The sequence below is a fragment of the Glycine soja genome, chromosome 3 (assembly GCF_004193775.1).
Source record: "Glycine soja cultivar W05 chromosome 3, ASM419377v2, whole genome shotgun sequence".
NCBI classification, from domain to species: Eukaryota; Viridiplantae; Streptophyta; class Magnoliopsida; order Fabales; family Fabaceae; genus Glycine; species Glycine soja.
The window spans coordinates 43,516,397-43,534,485 of record NC_041004.1 but is presented as its reverse complement, the minus strand read 5'-3'; the positions used below and the strand labels follow the sequence as shown (position 1 = coordinate 43,534,485).

The window sequence follows — 18,089 nt, the reverse complement described above, 5'->3', positions numbered from 1 at the left end:
ATTGATGAATACTCCTCTTTTTCTTTTCTAGCTTGGGTTTGAAACATATCCTAACACGCACGCACGCACGTGCCTATGACATACTAGAATTGCCAGTTGAAGTTCACCTAAAAATTTAACTACAAACAAAACTATTCAAATAAAGCTATTTAACTAGCTTCTATAGGCACTAAAAAATCTTTTTAGAAAGGATTTTTCACCAAATAAAAAAAGTGATATCAAGAAATTCAAACTCAGTTCTTTTCTCTTAACACTTATTTAATGCTCCTTTTTTCTTTCTATTTTCTTTTATTATCATATTATATTATCTATCATATTTATATTTTTCCTGTTATCTTTGACATATATTATCATATAAGTGTACACAAAATATTATCCTCCGTCGTTTGATATATTAGTTTAAACAATGAAAAAATGACAACTTTATTTTATTCTATTCCTTTTTACTTCGTTCTGGTTCACCCAATTTCAACTATCATGTTTATGTTAGCGAAGAAGTATAAATGCCTAGTTTAAATTAACTTCTAACTTATGAAAACTTTTCATTAAAAAATATTTAATTTCTAACTTCGAAAAAAAAATCTTGATAAGGAGGTTAAATGAAAGGATTCTAACCTTATTAGTTTTTTTAATTTTTATATAAATTTATTTTAATTAGTTTAAAACTATTTATACATCTTTACTTAAATTAAGCATTTAAAATAGTCAAAGAATACTAGCAACATCCTTTGATAAAAGGAGTATTAAAAAGAGAGTACTAAAGATATTCTTGCAAGTCTTACCCAAAGAGCTCTTACCCAAGGAGATATGGAAATGGGAATATAAAATCACCGTTATTTTATTTATTTATTTTGCTGAAAGCGTCCTTTCTTATATTACCATTTATCTTTTTTTGACGAAAATATTACCACTTTATCATTATATAATATCTTAATTCTTTAATAGACTTTATTAATATAACATATTTTTTTATGATAAGACAGGTATGAAAGAATAAACGAATAAATTATATAACTTGCTGCGTCAAGTTTTTTTTTTTCCCATTAAAGAGGATCCCTTCCCCTTCGCTCTACAGCAGAAGATTTTGGGATAGTTTATAGCAATCTAAACATAGAATCATGAGGAGGACATGTGTTTGCGATATCTGTCTGTCTAAACTCCTTTTGGGTTTAAATGACGAAAAAAAAAAAAACTCTTTGAACAAAACAATGGATTCCCGAATTGACGAGTAACTCACGGTTGACATAGACAATGTATCGAACCCAAGTTCTTGACTATATTAAGTGTGACAACTACCCTTTTGAATCATGATATTGGTGTAGATGATAAAGTATTTATTGGTTTTCTGACGATTATTCTATCAGAAAATTAGGAAACCTGATTAATTGTTTTAGTATGACTTTTTTTTTAATTATATTTTTTTTTATTTTTAAATCTAAGATTTTATTTAAAAGAATCAAATCTAATATCACAACTTGAACTTGAACGTTTTGTCAGTAAAATATTACAGGTAGTACATTTAATTGCAACCAACGAGCATTATGAAAATTATTCCAGGAGTAGGATAAATCATCTCAAACTCTGAGACTTTTTCCTTGGACTTGGACATGGCATGGAATTTAATTAATCACTAACACATTAAAAAGTTACATAAGTATAATCATAATTTGACTACCCTCCTCTGTTTTTGGCACGACAGAGGAGTCGGGTTTATCCAATCGACATGCAGCAACTTGTTATGTTTTCACAAGATTCGCACCAAAAACCGAAAGATTTATCACAATTTGAGCTGAAACTTGAAAGATTAGAAGAAGAAAAAAGTATTTATTTATTTTGTTTGGGCAGATGCTAATTAAAAGGTAAACTCTGAATAATAGCATTTTACTTTGTTTTTGGCTATAGGTGGCAGTGGCTGGCCCTTGATTTCATGAAAATCTACATAATGGCCGTACAGGAATGAGGGGAAAAGAAAACGCTACCTTTGGCTTTGGGGACGCACCGAATTTTCCCTTTTCGCAATTTGTAATTTATTGCTATATAGGCTATAGGGGATGAGGAAGATACTAGGAATATTTTCTGTAATCTTATGCATAGATAGAGATTATGATTTTTGTTAAATTGTAACATTCGGGCAGGCTTATTATGATGTCTCTTTCATAATGTAGGATTCTAAATTAGCGTGTTACTATATAAAGTTCTGTATAATACTACAGGCAACTCAAAAGTATTATGTGACGTTGGTAGGATTTTAGCATTTGCTTAATTGCTTCCTGAATTATTTTTTAGGGAATTAACTTAGATAAATATGACTACGGTTTTGTTGACTGTTCCTTCCTCGAGCATCTTTTGTTGACTTTTTTTTTATGAAAAATAAATCTTAAACAAAAGTCTAACAAAGAAAAGATAAAAAAGTTTTACAGGTCACTCTTTTCTTAAAAGTGAGAAATGTAACAAAAACAAACTAGCAAAGTTTGATTTATGATGCAGTTTTGTACTTTTGTATGCCCATAGTATTTGATGATATCTCCATTGGTTAACGTTGAAAATGTCATCAGATAATAATAAATAATAACATTATTATCTGATTTAAGTCTAGTAATATATGAATTGAAGGAGGTAATCTACACATGTCAGCAAATGTTGTCATTGTTTCAGCAGAAATGTGAATGGGGTTGGAAACATAAGAAAGAAAAACAACAAGTGATGATTCCTTGGTTATTTGATTGCAGAAAATACAAAAGACCTAATATGGCTGAATGTGATATTGATTTAGCTTTGCATCAATGAGGATCTTACTTTTGTTGAGGCACATTGTCATGGGCAGATAAGATTAAGAATTACAACATTTTTGGTATTTAGAGATTATTCGTAATCTTTAAGGAACAGAATTTTCCACGTGCCTGCTGGTCGTAGAAACGGCCCTTGGCTCCTTGTGTCCGAGTTGTGTGTGTTCCATCGGTTTGAATAAACGGCTCAAGCGTAAATCAAAGGGTCACTTGGTTTGGTTCTGAGCTGATAGATATTAGATAGTGTTTTTATTGAACTAGTAGTTATCTGCATCTGAAATCTGGACAGAGCGAAAAGTGCACATAAGAGTCAAATCATGAGATTTATCTTTACCTGAATAATAACATTTTAAGGAAAAACAAAACAAAAAAGTCATTGATTGATTATTTAGGTAGAAACGTGATATGAAAGGTGGAGAGAAAAATGGAGTGAAAGTAGAATATGTGCAATGATAATTACTTTACACTTACTTAGCATGGTGAAAACACAAGAATATTAAAAACAGAGTGCTACTCATTTAACACGTGGTTTTCATATATTTGTATGATACTTTTACTTTCTTCTTTTTCAATTCTTCTCTTCCCATTACGTTAAATAAATCATTCGTTACATTTTTTCTCTCTCTTCTATTTCGTTTTTCTTACTAATGCTTTATTTGAATTAAAAAGAAAAATAAGAAAGATAAAAATAAAGAAAATAGAGTTAAAAATATATTATTTAAATTGATATAAATAAGAAATAAAAAATAGAGAAATTTATTTCTACGTGTTTGAATGAGCAGAAGAGTAAGTAAATAAATAAATAAATAAATTGCATATTTTTTTTACTAATTAAAAAATAAATTCAACTTAAAAATTAAACTTTTGACTATATTATTTTAAAAAAATTATTATTTATTTATTTTACGTAGAAAAGTTATTTAGTTTTAAGAAAACTAAATTTCTACCCTGCTAGTTCGAGGGGAAGTTTTTTCATGAGATCCAAAAAAAAGTACTTATCTCAACTTTCAAACAATCAATTTAATTAAATTTAATATTTTTATCCGATCTCCTTCTTTCTTTTTTACTTTGATTAAAACAAATAAAATGGTAAGTATATACCTGCCCTGGGATGCGTATGAATCACCTCTTCACTCCGCAGATTTTGAGCATGCCTAATGCCTATAACAGGAAACTCCAAACGTTATTAATTAAGTTAAACCATGAGCGAAAAACAAAAGCTTTAGTTAACCATCCAATTTGACTCACCTTGCTTACTTTTCCACCTACTTGAACAGAAGGATGATTTACTATAATTAATAACTTTCTATTGTAATATTTTATCATCAAGATTAGGACGTCTCACTCCTCTCAATTTCTTTTATTATTAAAAACCACCAGTTAAGATTTTGTTCTCCTACATCATTCTATCAGCAATATTTAACTAGTTGACATGATTTTTTCTTTTTCAAAAGCTTAAGAAAAAGAAAATACTTAAGGATAATCTTTTCTCTTGTTATAAATATTCTAATTAAGAAAAAGAGATGAAAATGAGAATTTTCCATAAACTCTTTAACACCCTCTTTTACATTTATGAGTCCTCCCAAATTATTTATGTTTTTAATTTTTAGAAAAGAATAATAATTAATATCACGTAGAAATTCATCTATTTTTATTAATCATTTCAATTTAACTAACTACCTATTATCCTTTTCTTTGTAACATGATTACATCCAAACTAGTGGCGTTTTTTTTTCCTCCTTTGATTCATTCTCTTTACTTTTCCTTCTAAATAGAAGACAATGGGATAGCAAAATCCTAGTCACTAATCAAAGATGTGCTCCTTTAAAAAAAAATAAAAATCAAAGATGTGTTTTAATTAATAAAAACTCCCATAAGTGCTTAAGCGAGAAGCCTTGGATTGGTCTTCATAAATATCTAATTATTAATTAGTAATAGAAAAACAAAATAAAAAAATTAACTGAAGTCCCATCATGGCATCATCCTATGCAATTCCCTCATTACTGAACTATAATCAGATGTGTAACCAGATATGAGCAGTATCAAAAATATATAGCCAGTCTCTGCGAAATATCAGCAGCATGTGTCCACATATATCAAAAGCATTTATACGTGTACCACATCTAAATTTAAATAAGATCGTAATTTGAGAAAACTTATGTGTTCTGTGGAGGTATATAGTTTTGATAAAATGAAAAGATATGAATGGCCATAAAAAATGGATCAAAGGCAAACAAAAGGGTCATGTTTTCATTGTATAAATTATAAAAAGAAAAAGCAGCAAGTGATTGGTGCATAATATATGCAGAATAAACTAATTACGATTATTAATTTATGTGAGTATTTTTTTAATTTATGAATTTAATGATAATATGTCAGTGGAGGTCTGGACTCAATCAAGTTAGTTGTCCCAACATGAGGCGATCCGATGCTTAATAATGTTAGTAAATATCTCGTTCAAGGTATATATTGTGAAATGAAAGCATATACTTTATACGTTTATACAATGAAAGCATGACCCTTTTACAATAATGTTGCTTGTATTTATAGGAACTTAGCATTAGTTGGAAGCCTTGTTTTCTCAATGCGGGGCTAAAACTCTCAAGGATAATATTCTCGAATCGGAACAATATCTTAATTAATTTCCGTATCTAGATATTTATATTTACGATTTATTAATTTAAGCCTTTTATCTTTACTTTGGGTTATAGCTTATATAAATACTCTTCAAATACTTTATCTAATTTAAACTTAGCTTAGACATAATTAATATTATTCTTATTTAAAAAATGCAATGGGATCAAGGAAGAGGAACACTGTTGATCAGGAGGTATACCCTACCAAAAAATAAGTATTCATGCATGTTACTCATTCTGCAATCTGCATCATTCATATTTCATACTATGCATTCACTTGAAGAGAAGAGAAAAGAAAAGAAAGGGAGAAGTACAAAGTAAAAGTTTAGGCCGCATAGTATATAGTATATACTTTAAAACACCAGCGTAACCACGTATACCAGGACTACAAAACCATCTTATTCTGTTCTAAAACGTACGCAACTACTATAATCTTGGTTATAGAAATCATCACTTTGGTCTTAAATGAGTTAAATCCATATAGCCCCTGCGTTTTTGAGCAATGGAACTAATTCATTCCTGACATGTAGGCTCATGATTTTCTTAGAACCACCTATGAATCGTTGTCCTATGAACACAGCAGGAACACTTGGCTGGCACCCCATGTGAAGCAATGCACTCTCAATCTGCTGGCCATTCGCCATTTCATCGAGCTCATGAACGGTGGGGTTTGCGCCAAAGCTACGTATCAGTGATGTCATGGAGTGGCTCAAGCAACATGTGCTCTTGCTGAATATCACCACCGGCTTTTCAGCTACCATGCTTGTGATCACGTCCATGCTCGCTAGCTGGCTTCAAATAGATAAAACTCAAACACAATGCAATATTAATATAGAGAGAACAAAGGAAAATTAAGCATATATAAGAAGACTCTTGGCTATGTGGAAATTGGCTTCATTGAAGGGTTATTTATAAGCTGATTCAATGTGGTGGCCAATGTTGTATTCTCGCCTCATATAGAAGAATAAAGATCGTAGTAGAGAATTCGGAGGATTCCCGATAACTGTCCTTTAGCACTGTACTTCATGTGTTGTAGAAAACAAGTTGGCTAGCTAGCTGTTAAGGTCAATCTAATGAATCCAGAACTTTCTTCAAGAATAAGATTCATGGTCGATCGTGCATGAGGCATATTTTTTTTTGTCAAAAATAATTCACTATTTGTGCCACATGCATGAGAGATCTTATCACCATGATACAGTGTTAGGAGGAGTCACACAACTTGATTTATTACTTAAGCCATGAGGTTTTCCTATCTAACATATTAGTCTTTTGAGTTGAATTCTCCTTGTGTTTAAATCCTAACATTGATGTTTCATTAAGTGGGCTAGTTACTGAAAAAATTATTTATAGACTAGATTAAGGTGCAAACCAAATATTAATGTGAGTGAAGCTGTTAAAGGAAAAAGACTCCCAATCAAGGGATGAGAAATGTTAGACGTCTCACATTAAAATAATATATAATACCGTATGCATGAGAGATCTTACCACCATGATACAGTGTTAATAACAATTTTTTTTTTTAAAAAAAAAGTGTTAATAACAAATCTGAACCTATAAACAAAATTCAATTTCCTAAATGGATTTTTCCGCCTTTCTTTTTTTGTTTGTCTGTTTATTTTGGAGCATCTGCTATAAGGTTGAAAGAAGTGGGCCTAAAACAATATTAGCAACTTTTTTCATTACAAGATTCGTGGCCCTTTCAATTCAGAAAACTTGAAAGCTGATAGAAGAGATTAGGAATACAATTAAATGGTTAAAAGCGCAAGATACGGAACCCCTCATTAACGAGCGAGAAAATCAGCATCCTACATAGTGGCCATGCTGGACCGTACATGTTGTTTGTGTCGTTCATATATATAACCTCTTACTATAGAAATCACACATCCTTAATTAGCAATTACATCCCATTCATATTATGAAAGTGACAGGACTATACATGCAGCAGACCTAAATTAATGCTTTCAACTCCACATATATGGTAATATTATTTCTTTCTTGTCTTTGATTACCATGAAAATTTTGGGTTTAAACATGTGGTCTTGATCATTTCCTCAAATGCGACAATTAACTCTGCAGTTGGAACTTGTGTTGTGACTCAGGAACAAGCAATGCAAATGTGAAGTATGCTTACGTGGATTTGTTGAAATACAAATGTGATATTAAATTCACTTGTGGGATTATGAATAATCTATTGGTGAAAATCTTTTCAGTAGTTATGACTACTACCTAAACTGTTTGGTGGAAGTGTCTCTTAAAATGGAAGGAATAAACACAGACTACTAATGCTTGACGACTTCACGAAGTAATATCATGCCAAGGCATATCATCAAATTATTTTATTGTTCCATTTAATTATGAAACCAAAAAGCCTCACGATTTTCTCCATGTATATGTGTTTCTATATACATAGGTATTTTCTTAAGGAGTGATCATCAGTACGAAATTCTTAAATTTTAATTTTTGATTGGTTCATAGATGGGATATTCCCGCAACCCAAACCTGACACCTCTATTCCAATCCTTACCGGCCACCTCAACCATTGTAAGTCTACATGTGGATGGTTTGATAAGACGAATATATGGAAAAAAAGTGGTTGAGAAAGAGACAAAGATATAAAAGGAATAAGAATATATAATAGTTGTGGACGAGCGTGACTAGTAATGAATACGAAGACGGTTTTCAGCATATAGACTCATGGATTACAGATTAAGGAACCTAGATATTATCTCTCTCCGCTCTGCTTGTTCCGACCACGATGTGTATGCTTCAACTTTTACCCTTTCCTAGATGCAAAGAGCTTATATTCCTTTGATTAATTATGTTTCAACATGTTAAAAATATGGTCATTATTACTATATGGAAATCTTAAATTATCTATGATCAGTAAAATCATTTGCATTGATAACAACAGTACAATGTGCATGTCAACTTCATAGGATTCTGTAAGTGGAATCATTATCTGATTATAATCTGTGTTTTCTTTTTATTTTCTTTCACGTGGTAAACTTCGGGCTCGGTAAGTTGTTGTAAATCTGTGTTCAATTTCCTACGGATGAAGAAAAAATAATAACCAGTGAATCAGCTTACGTTATATTTCAACTATTGCTCTGAAGAATATGTTTCTTCTACACTTGATTAACAACATATCCATCCATCTATTTATTTATATATTATAAAAGCTAAAGCGTAAATCATAGTGTTGACTGTTGACACCACAACTATAATTTTTCAATTCTTTTAGCACATCAGTATTTTGCTATGGTGTGAACTTCTAACCTAATTCTTCAGTTTCTACTGGTATAGAGAGGGAAAATTCCTTTCAATATCAGGTCATTTGCTTAAATTTCTCAAATCAACAAGAATTGAAGTTGCATTTCATCATAATATCTATTAATTACTCAAAATAACGCCCAATTCATTCAATATGCAAACAGTTCCAAACGCTTCATTTTACCTTCATACACATATATCACATTCTGTCCCTCAAAACATTATGGAAGCTTTAAGAGTAGAGATTAAAGAAAACAAAACAATATTTAAAATGATTGATTTGTAGTACTTATGACACCCGTGCAAGTTTTAGTTTTTTTTTTTTTTTTGCTTTAGTATACTTAATTAGTTTAATAGGCAAACATGTTTTTTTTGTCCTGTATTACCATTATGGAAGCTTTAAGAGTGGAGATTAAAGAAAACAAAACAATATTAAAAATGATTGATGTGTAGTACTTATGACACCCATGCAAGTTTTTTTTTTTTTTGGCTATAGTATGCTTGACTAGTTTAATAGGCAAACATTTTTTTGTCCTAATTTTTTTTATCTTGTATTACAGTAAATAATCAGATGTTTAACCACATGTCTATTAAATGGTGGTGTTATTTAATAGACACACTAAATAAGTACTCTAAATAAACTCTCCTGTATCAAACAGAAAATGTGCTTTACTTTTTAAAAATAATACCACCCATTCAATCCTTACCTTAGTACAGATACAAGTTCATCACGGTATTCAAATCTCATCTCTTTTTGAAGATATTACTAAAACACTCAAAAGTAGGTAAATGCCAGAAGAGCTTTTCCATGATCATCAACACAATCAATCCAGAAAATATCAATTACAGTTGTGAAATGTACAGTTATAGCCATTTCAAAATCACAACTACGGTTTTAAGAGACCTAAAGCCAAATGCCAGGCTGTAAAGAAAAATGATAGAAGGCAACATGATAAGCAAGCATCCCTATGATAATATTATATATGCCCAATTTGATCAAGTTGGAACCACAGAGTTATAATGCTCTCCTAGCCCAAAAGCATGCTTATGATAAGAAAGCATAATACTCAAATTAGACATGCCAGCACCACCATCAGATTTATACTCTTTGCCCATCTCCACATCTGGGAAGGACCCTGAAAATATCATAATATGCTTCTTCAAGCAGTGAGTCAAGGCACCAAGCTCTAGTTGTCCCCCCCATGTAGCTGTGGACTCCACTTCTTTACAATAATTTTCAAACTTCTGGGCAGGTGATTCGTCGGAATCATCTTCAATCAAATTCTCTGACAGGAAAAATGGAAGGAAATCAGATGTATGATTTCTCATGTAAGCAGCCACCATTTCTCGAAGATCTTGGTATGTATAAGGAGATCTACCCCCAGAGAGGAGGGCCAGCTGATCCTCCACGGCTCTATAGAGGCAGTGCCCATCAGGCTTTATTTCACACACAGTCAAACCAAGAGGCTTCAACTTCTTTTCCAATTTCTCGTTCTCAATCATACGATCACTTATAATGTCACTCTGCTCTGATTGGATTCTCTGCTCCCTTTCTGCTTCTTGTTGAGCTCTTTTCTCTCGCCTCTGTTTGGCCTTGCTGACCTTTGTATGTTCAGGTTGACTAGCAACAGATACTCCAGCTATGGCCTTCACCAAACTGTCCAAATTGCTCTTTTCATTTCCATTGCTACTGTTATAGCCTAATGCAGCCAGCTCTTTGGCTTGGTTTTCCTTAAGCTTAACAGAAAGTTGAGAAACCTCTTCCTCCACTTGCTTCTTCTTAGCTTTCTGCTCAGCCTTGCTACCTCTAGCTGCAGCCTTTTTCATCTCAACTTCCTTTTTCTGCAGCTGCAATATCTCTTTCCTGAAAATATGCAAGTTAGGGAGGAACCCACATAGAATGAGAACCAAAAGAACACAACATAAGAAGTAACACATACCTTAACATTCAAGTCACCATATTGAAATGCAAACGGATTTGATAAAAATAATAAACCAAGTATTTGGAAAACAAAGGACACCTAAGGTACATCATTATCAAGTAGCTGCTGTCAACCATGCAAAACAAATGTAGCAAGCAGTACTAAGTCAAACAGCTTATTTAACAGAGTATGGCTGTGTTGATATGACAATTATCTTCTCAACTAATAAACCTTAAACCACATAATGCCTGATTTTATTTACTTCAAAGCTGTTGCCAGACGCCAGTGGAAAGTGGCAATTGGCATAAGTTGTTGAGAAGCCAAATGTAGAAGGTGCTAACTGCTAACCTAAGTGAATGAAGTGATCCTTTATATTTTATTTATTTTTTAAAAATAGATAAAAAAGTGTATCAAATTATTTGAAAATCTAAAGAACTTAAACAAAACTCTTGATCACCTTGTTTTCTTTTATATCTTATTAATTCATATAAATATAATCAAAACATTAGTTAAAAATGTAATTTACATGAGCAAATTTTTTTGTTTTGTTTTTGCATTCAAGGAAGGTGACACCAGTGGAAGTTTCAGCAATTTCTGTGTGTGTTCTTCGAAAAGAAACACGGGTTAAAAAGAAAGGCAGAAACAATGAAGGCTAGAATCTCTAAGCACTGGCTCAGAAGAACACAAACAAAATCCATGAAACACATCTTAAATGTAATTACAGAAACCTTTACATTGATTTGGACATATGGTATTCTAGGGTTGAGGGTTAAGAAATAAGTTGAGGAAGCTTTTGAAAAGGGAGCATGCCTAGCCAGTAATGTTAGGCACTCTCCTAGGTCAGGTGGCAACTGGCCTAGATCTATGTAAGCACATGACCTTTCATCCACGCACCTCCCTTGAGCATCTGAATGGTAGTGGGGGAAATTGACATTATATAAGTACCAGATGAAACACGAAGCTAATTGCAACCATATTAAAAAGTTTAAAAGAAAAAGAGGGAAGAAGCAACAAGACTTAATCCAAAATATATTAGATCAAAAGAATGAATCCTGAACAAATGATGTTTTTAATTCAATATTAGTTTCAATACACTATTATTCAGGCCTCCGTCTCCATTAATCTACTGAAACCACATCCTACCAGCTCATCTAATTGTATTTTTAATATAATATAATTGATTAAGCTATAGTGCAGTCTGATAACTATGAATCTACCAGAATGGATAAAGCCCATCAGTGTCGTGTTTTAGAGTCCATCTCTATGAGCATCTATGTAAGACTAAATACTTTCATAAAAACGGCAAGAGCTGATGCTGTTAATGTTATGAAGTGTGAATCACCTGTGTCGTGAAAGAATTTCATCAAGAGTTTCCTGCTGCTTCTTGGATGTTTTGTCTGAAATCACTTCTTCATGTCCTTGCTCCTCAATTTCTTGGGTATCCTCCATTGGAGCAACCCTAAAATAAAATAAAAATGCGAACATTTTACAGAAATAAGAAATAAGAAATCATAAACAAGTCAATCATCATAGTTAGAAATAAAATAATGAGGCCATCTAAAGGCACCGAGATCTTCAAACCTTAATGCATTATTAAAGTCAAGTTGTCCAATATCTAACTCTTGCAAACATGACTTACATTTTGCATGGATGGTTCAGTGCAAGTTATGTATGAAGACATAACAACAAATTCCTAAAACTAGACAGCTAATCATTAACTAACAACTCAAAGTAGATAATATCAGTTAATATAGTGCGACATGTGGTTTATCGCAATCTTAGACATGTTTAAACAACTAATTACAATCAAAACTTCTTCATTCATAATTCTAATTACAAGACTTGTGATTTTCATGAATACAAACTTCACATCAGAAAGGGTAAGGTGGTTGTCTTTGGGGAACAGATATTAAACACAAACAAATTAAAAGTTGTGAACGTGTAATTAGGGTTTCCAACTACAAATGATGTGGTCACGCTTGGGGAAATCTTTCCTCGGTCAAAATTAATTACTAAATTCCTAGATTGAAGCAGAGCTACATCCGATTCATGAATCGGAATCAATTTCAAATACCATCTTTAACAATAAACAAAACAATGGAAAAATGAAATTTCACAATCAAAGCCACTAATAATTTAACAAAAAAATACAATCAAACCCAATAGTGTTTTTTAGAGAGAAAGAGAGAGAGAGGGGTGAGAAAATACCAAAACCCAAGTTAAATACCCAGTCACAAAGTTATTTTATACATCCAGATTACATAAGAGATTAAAACTTTAATCAATTTTCGAAAAAGGGTAGTTAACGGAAGCATGTGCAAACGTTAGGCTACAGTACAAATTAGCTAACTGATAGGAGAAAGAAAGAGAAAGAGAATGGTGTGTGGCATGACTCATAAGTTAAGAATAATAGTAATAAAAATATAAAAAAAAAACAGTTATTCTGTGGAAAAGTGGAAGAGGAAGAGGTTGGAAGAGAAGGTGCTTACCAAGCTAGGGCATACGGCGGAGACGACGACGATGTTTGTGTCTCGCAAATGACAAAACACAAAACACAACCAGAAGCGAAGGTCGTGGGCTGGGTCCATTTCAACTAACTTGGACTTAGGTTACCATGGCCCATCAATATTACATTTCAGAAAATGAAAGTACGATGATAAAAAAAAATATTTATATATATATATATATATATATATATATATATATATATATATATATATATATATATATATATATATATTGTCAAACTAGCTTTTATAATTTATTTCAAGAGCCAACAAGGTCCAACATAGGATTTCGACTATCTAATGATGCGTATGAAAAAAAAAAACTTTTACACCTTGAAGGATTAATTTCATTGTTTCCGGTTATGAACTTGTGGGGTGGCTTTCAGAAAGAAAGAGGAAATATTTTTTAAGCACATCTTATATAAAATCATCTGTTTTTAATATTTTAATTATTCCTTATTACAAAATAAAAGCAAACTCAGAACATGTTTTGAAAACTATTTGTCCACTTACTTTTATCTCAATAAACTCAATTGTTATCATGTTTAGTTGTCCCTCATAGTATTTTTCTCACCTATGTTTAATAGTAAACTTAATTTCAACTCAAACAAATTTTAGTAGTATGATGATAACAATTGAGTTTAACCTTAGTAGTATGATGATAACAATTGACAAATATTTAAATATAAATTAAGATATCCACTTACTTTTTTTTACTATTATTCAGATGAATTTATTTTATCAACGTACTTTTGAATAGAAATATTTAAATATAAATTAAGTTACAGTAAACCTATTTATTTTATTTTATTTGTCAAACTTGACTTTATAATATTTTTTATTCAAAAGTATGATTGCAAACTTTAGTCTAAATATACACTTAGAGACTGGGCCAAAGTTTTATGCATCTTAGGTTAAACCTTTAAAAATACCTACAACATGCAAATAGGCCAAATTGATGCTTTATTTCTTAACAAAATTTAGACTCAAGCCTACCGAAACTTATTTGACCTAACTTACTTTTACATCTAAATTAGTCACAAACATGATAAGAGAAGAACTTCCAAGTTCCATAAAAGCCTAATTCATGCTTACATTATAAGATTGAATATTTATTTTTAAATGTGGGAATATTTTTAATTGTGTTTTTATTTTATCTATAAAGTGACAATACTCTTATTTATTTATTTTATATTAAGAAATATTAACTGCTTTCAATTTTTTACATTAAAGTTTTCATATCTAAACTTTTTAAAATTTTATTTTTATATTGATTTTTAATCTCAAAGTTTAGTTATTTATACTTTAAAATTCTTTCTTTTCCAAAATTTGAAAATATTCTATTTTTTTCTAATAAATCCAATATCCGTGATGCTTGTGTTTTTCTTTTGAGCAGGGCTATTAGTTACGAATAAAAAAAAAACAGTGCGAATTGCATGAAATAATGACGTGGAGAAATATCTTTGTTTTAAACTAAATCTTAACTAAAAAGATTAAAATATATAAATTAAGATTTTACGGAAAATAACCTTCGTGCAGTTTTTACGAAACTTATTTTCGTACTTAAAAGCATTTTCCTTCAAAATATATATCTTACTAAATAATGGTTGATAATCGTTTCCCCTCATGAGATTATAGACAACTCGTTCTCTAGAAATTGAAGTTGTGAAACTTTTCCTCTTGACAATCTATGGTTTCAAAACTTGCTCCAAGCTACCTTTGATATCGTTGACTACTTTTGTGTTCCAACATCTTGTGCTCAATGATGGCTCTAAGCACATAAACTCCCCTCGTTTAACCTTTAATATGTGTAATTAATTCAGCATCATCATTTTTAGGAGGTCATGTGGTCTCATAAAGTTCATGACCTTGGAGGATAGAGACATGACTCCAAGCACGTCCGTGACATGTTATAATTTTGGGCTTGATCAATTACTTGGACATTTGCTATCTCTAATTTGAATTTTGATGAAACTCTAGGGAAACAAAAAGTGAGAGGAAAGAAAGAACTCTAACCATTTTACAAAAATGACAAAAATACCCTTTAAGTAAAAAAAAGAAATGTAGTCAAGGGAATAAAAATATAAAAATAAATATTCCATCAAAATTTAAGATAAATTTATAATACTCGTTTTATCTATTAAAAAAATAAAAATAAATTAAGTAAAAAAATAAAAAAAAATGTTTACTTAAAGTGGATGCCTATAGTTGTTCGGTGGAAGTGATGGAGATTCACTCCTAGGACGAAGATTCAACACAAATCATTTGTCCAATGATAGAGCTCGACTTCGGGAGTTATACTTGTAAACACTTTGATGCCTAAGTCAATCTCAGAAGGAGAAGAGTGAGTGATGAGATCAAGTTAGTGTTTATACTTGACTCACAAACTAAGAACAATCATGCACTAATAAGGGGGCACGCTCAAGTTGGGCACAAGGATATTGAGTGAGATCATACCAAGATATGGTATGGAACAATACTATATAGGAAAAAACAAAACAAAACAAAAATTGTTAATGAGAAAGAAAAAAAAATAGTCAATAAAAACTTGAGATATGTTTAAATATAAATGTAAAAATATTCATAAATTTAAAATTATTTGTTTATTCTTTTGAAATAAAAATGATAATTTTATAAAAACAATTCTATTTATATTTATTGTTATATCAAGGAGTATAATGGTAATTATATCAATTGAATCTTTTATTATCACCTTGTTTTTAAATTGTAGAGAAAGAATATTAGTGTGATTAGTTTGAGACTCGTCTCATTTTTTGTTTCTTTTCACGTCTTCTTGTATGTCAAAGGGGGGAAAGTTTTTTGATAATTGTGTTTTCTCTTCCTTCTCTGTCCTTTTCCTCCATTTCTATTTTTTTAAACTAAGGGTTCATTAGTTGAGAGTTCTCTCAATAATATTTTTTTGTTTCTTTTTCAAATATTTAACGAGCTGCATATTTAGGACTTAGTAGTATCTATTAGATTAGTTTGAAATACATTGTGACCAATGAATTAAAAATTAAGAATGATTTTTTTTTTGGTACAGGAAAGTTAAGAATAGATGCTCCCTATCTATTAGAAGAATGATTTATACAAACTCACTTTGGTGGAGGGGTATCCCTCCTCAAGATACAGCCACCCCCTTTGAATTTCTCTATCAGTATCTTTTGCTTAGTAGCAGCTTGTATCGGTGCCGAAGTTTCTACATAAATCTTGAATTGTTTTAAAATCTTTGAGCAAATTACACTATACTTTTTGTGATTTTTGGAATTAAACACGATGCTCTTGTTCGTTTTCAACATTTAAAATAACTCGTTACATGGATACATGGTGAAATGTATTTCTCGAATAACACAAGAGTTTCGATGAAAATATATTTTAAATAATTAAAAGAATTAAGAAGACAAGAGAGTTTAGTATGTCATTTCAAGAAACCATAGCAATATTAGTGCAATTTGTTTTTGAGAGGAATTATTGTAATTTGTTCAAAATGTTTAGATTGACGGTGTATGAAAACTAATCTAAAAAAGAATACACAAACTGAATAATTCAAAACTTTTTATGTTTTGCATAACGACTTTGAAACAGTTAAAGAATATTAGATAACCGATTTGGTCGGTTTCTTTAGTGTTGTATATTATAGTTGCCTAACTACCCAGCATAAGATATCTAAATACAGTGCAATCTTTAACCCGCTCCACTCTTAGACATGAACAATGAGCAACCTACCATCAAATTATACCTTATCCTTCTAGCAAAATTCCTGCTTTCAAGTTGACATTCTCTCCTTCCTTGAGTTGATACTATAAATTGATGTGGAAGAATCTAAAATCCTTTAATTTGGATTTGCTTTCATGGATATGTATGCAAGCATTCTCCCAAAGTTAGCATGATTGCTCGAAGCCACGTAATTTATACCAGGGGAAATGGAATTATATATATTGATGAAATCAAATATAAACCTACACCCACAATTTTCAAGAATCCCTTCCCATGCCCAAGGGCCGAATGCAACTAAGATTACCGGACCTTACATACACCACTGTTTGTGCATTGCATTGCATGATTCTGATGCGGGGACCAAAGTGAAAAAGTGGAAAGAATTTGGATAAACTCTTATCTTTCCTCACATCAACCTCGGTCACAAGTCACAACCTAACATAATGCAGAAATAGAACTAAACCACTGCCACATACCACTTGTTGCAGAAGTTAGTGAGTGTCTATGAGATATAATAAACACCACATCAATAGATAGACTTATGACACTAATTGGTTAAATAACTTAAAATTTAATTAACATAACCATTTTCCTTTTTCTTCTTTTGTTACTCCCTTTTTATGTTTTCATATATCTTAACAAATTAAATAAGGGCAGGGTACCCCCACCCCACAACACACACATACACATTATAGGTCAAGGTATGGCCTATGCGGTTACCTTATTGATAGATAACAATTCAAAAGACACTTGGAATTTGTTTTCTCTTCTTCTGGGCCTATGACTTTGCATATTTCTAATTCTAATGGATTTCAGGCTTTTGATAGATTTTGTGACAACGCCGCATTGGTTTTGTGCCACCTGCCTCAGAGAAGTTTGTTCATTCATATAATTAACATTAGAATAATGTTTTGTGATGCTGAAGGCAGGGCGGAAAGAGTTTTTAGGCTTATAAAACTATACATTGTTCTTATTCTTGTGTTGATTGCTAGTACGGACGACCACCTTAAATATTTGAATTATCATTTACAGTTTTGATGCTAAATGCAACTTGTTCATGGTACTGGCTGTGTCACCATCGACCAAATGATCAGGGTGGCACCTCCCTTATCCAAACAAATATCTGAAGGAACTTTCTCTCTTTCTCTTTCCTATCCAATTTAACTATAATTTAATTTGTTTCTATGCTTTTCTAGCTTATACAATTCAATCCACTATCCCTCACCAACTAGTATAAATAAGAGGTGATGA

At 31.4% G+C, this 18,089-nt stretch overlaps 2 protein-coding genes across 2 annotated transcripts; both read right to left on the bottom strand.

The window, feature by feature from the left end:
- Positions 1-5,609: 5,609 nt before the first annotated feature.
- Positions 5,610-6,314, bottom strand: LOC114405559 (monothiol glutaredoxin-S6-like). Its single transcript, XM_028368032.1, has one exon. It carries the CDS (start codon positions 6,199-6,201, stop codon positions 5,893-5,895), a length of 309 nt encoding a protein of 102 aa, XP_028223833.1. The 5' UTR covers positions 6,202-6,314; the 3' UTR covers positions 5,610-5,892.
- A 3,145-nt stretch (positions 6,315-9,459) lies between these two features.
- Positions 9,460-13,224, bottom strand: LOC114407338 (deubiquitinase OTUD6B-like). The gene is made up of 3 exons (XM_028370404.1): positions 13,104-13,224; positions 11,957-12,073; positions 9,460-10,556 (listed from the first exon to the last, which is right to left on the bottom strand). The coding sequence occupies exons 2-3, from the start codon at positions 12,061-12,063 to the stop codon at positions 9,689-9,691; spliced, it is 975 nt and encodes a 324-aa protein (XP_028226205.1). The 5' UTR covers positions 12,064-12,073; positions 13,104-13,224; the 3' UTR covers positions 9,460-9,688.
- Positions 13,225-18,089: the final 4,865 nt, after the last annotated feature.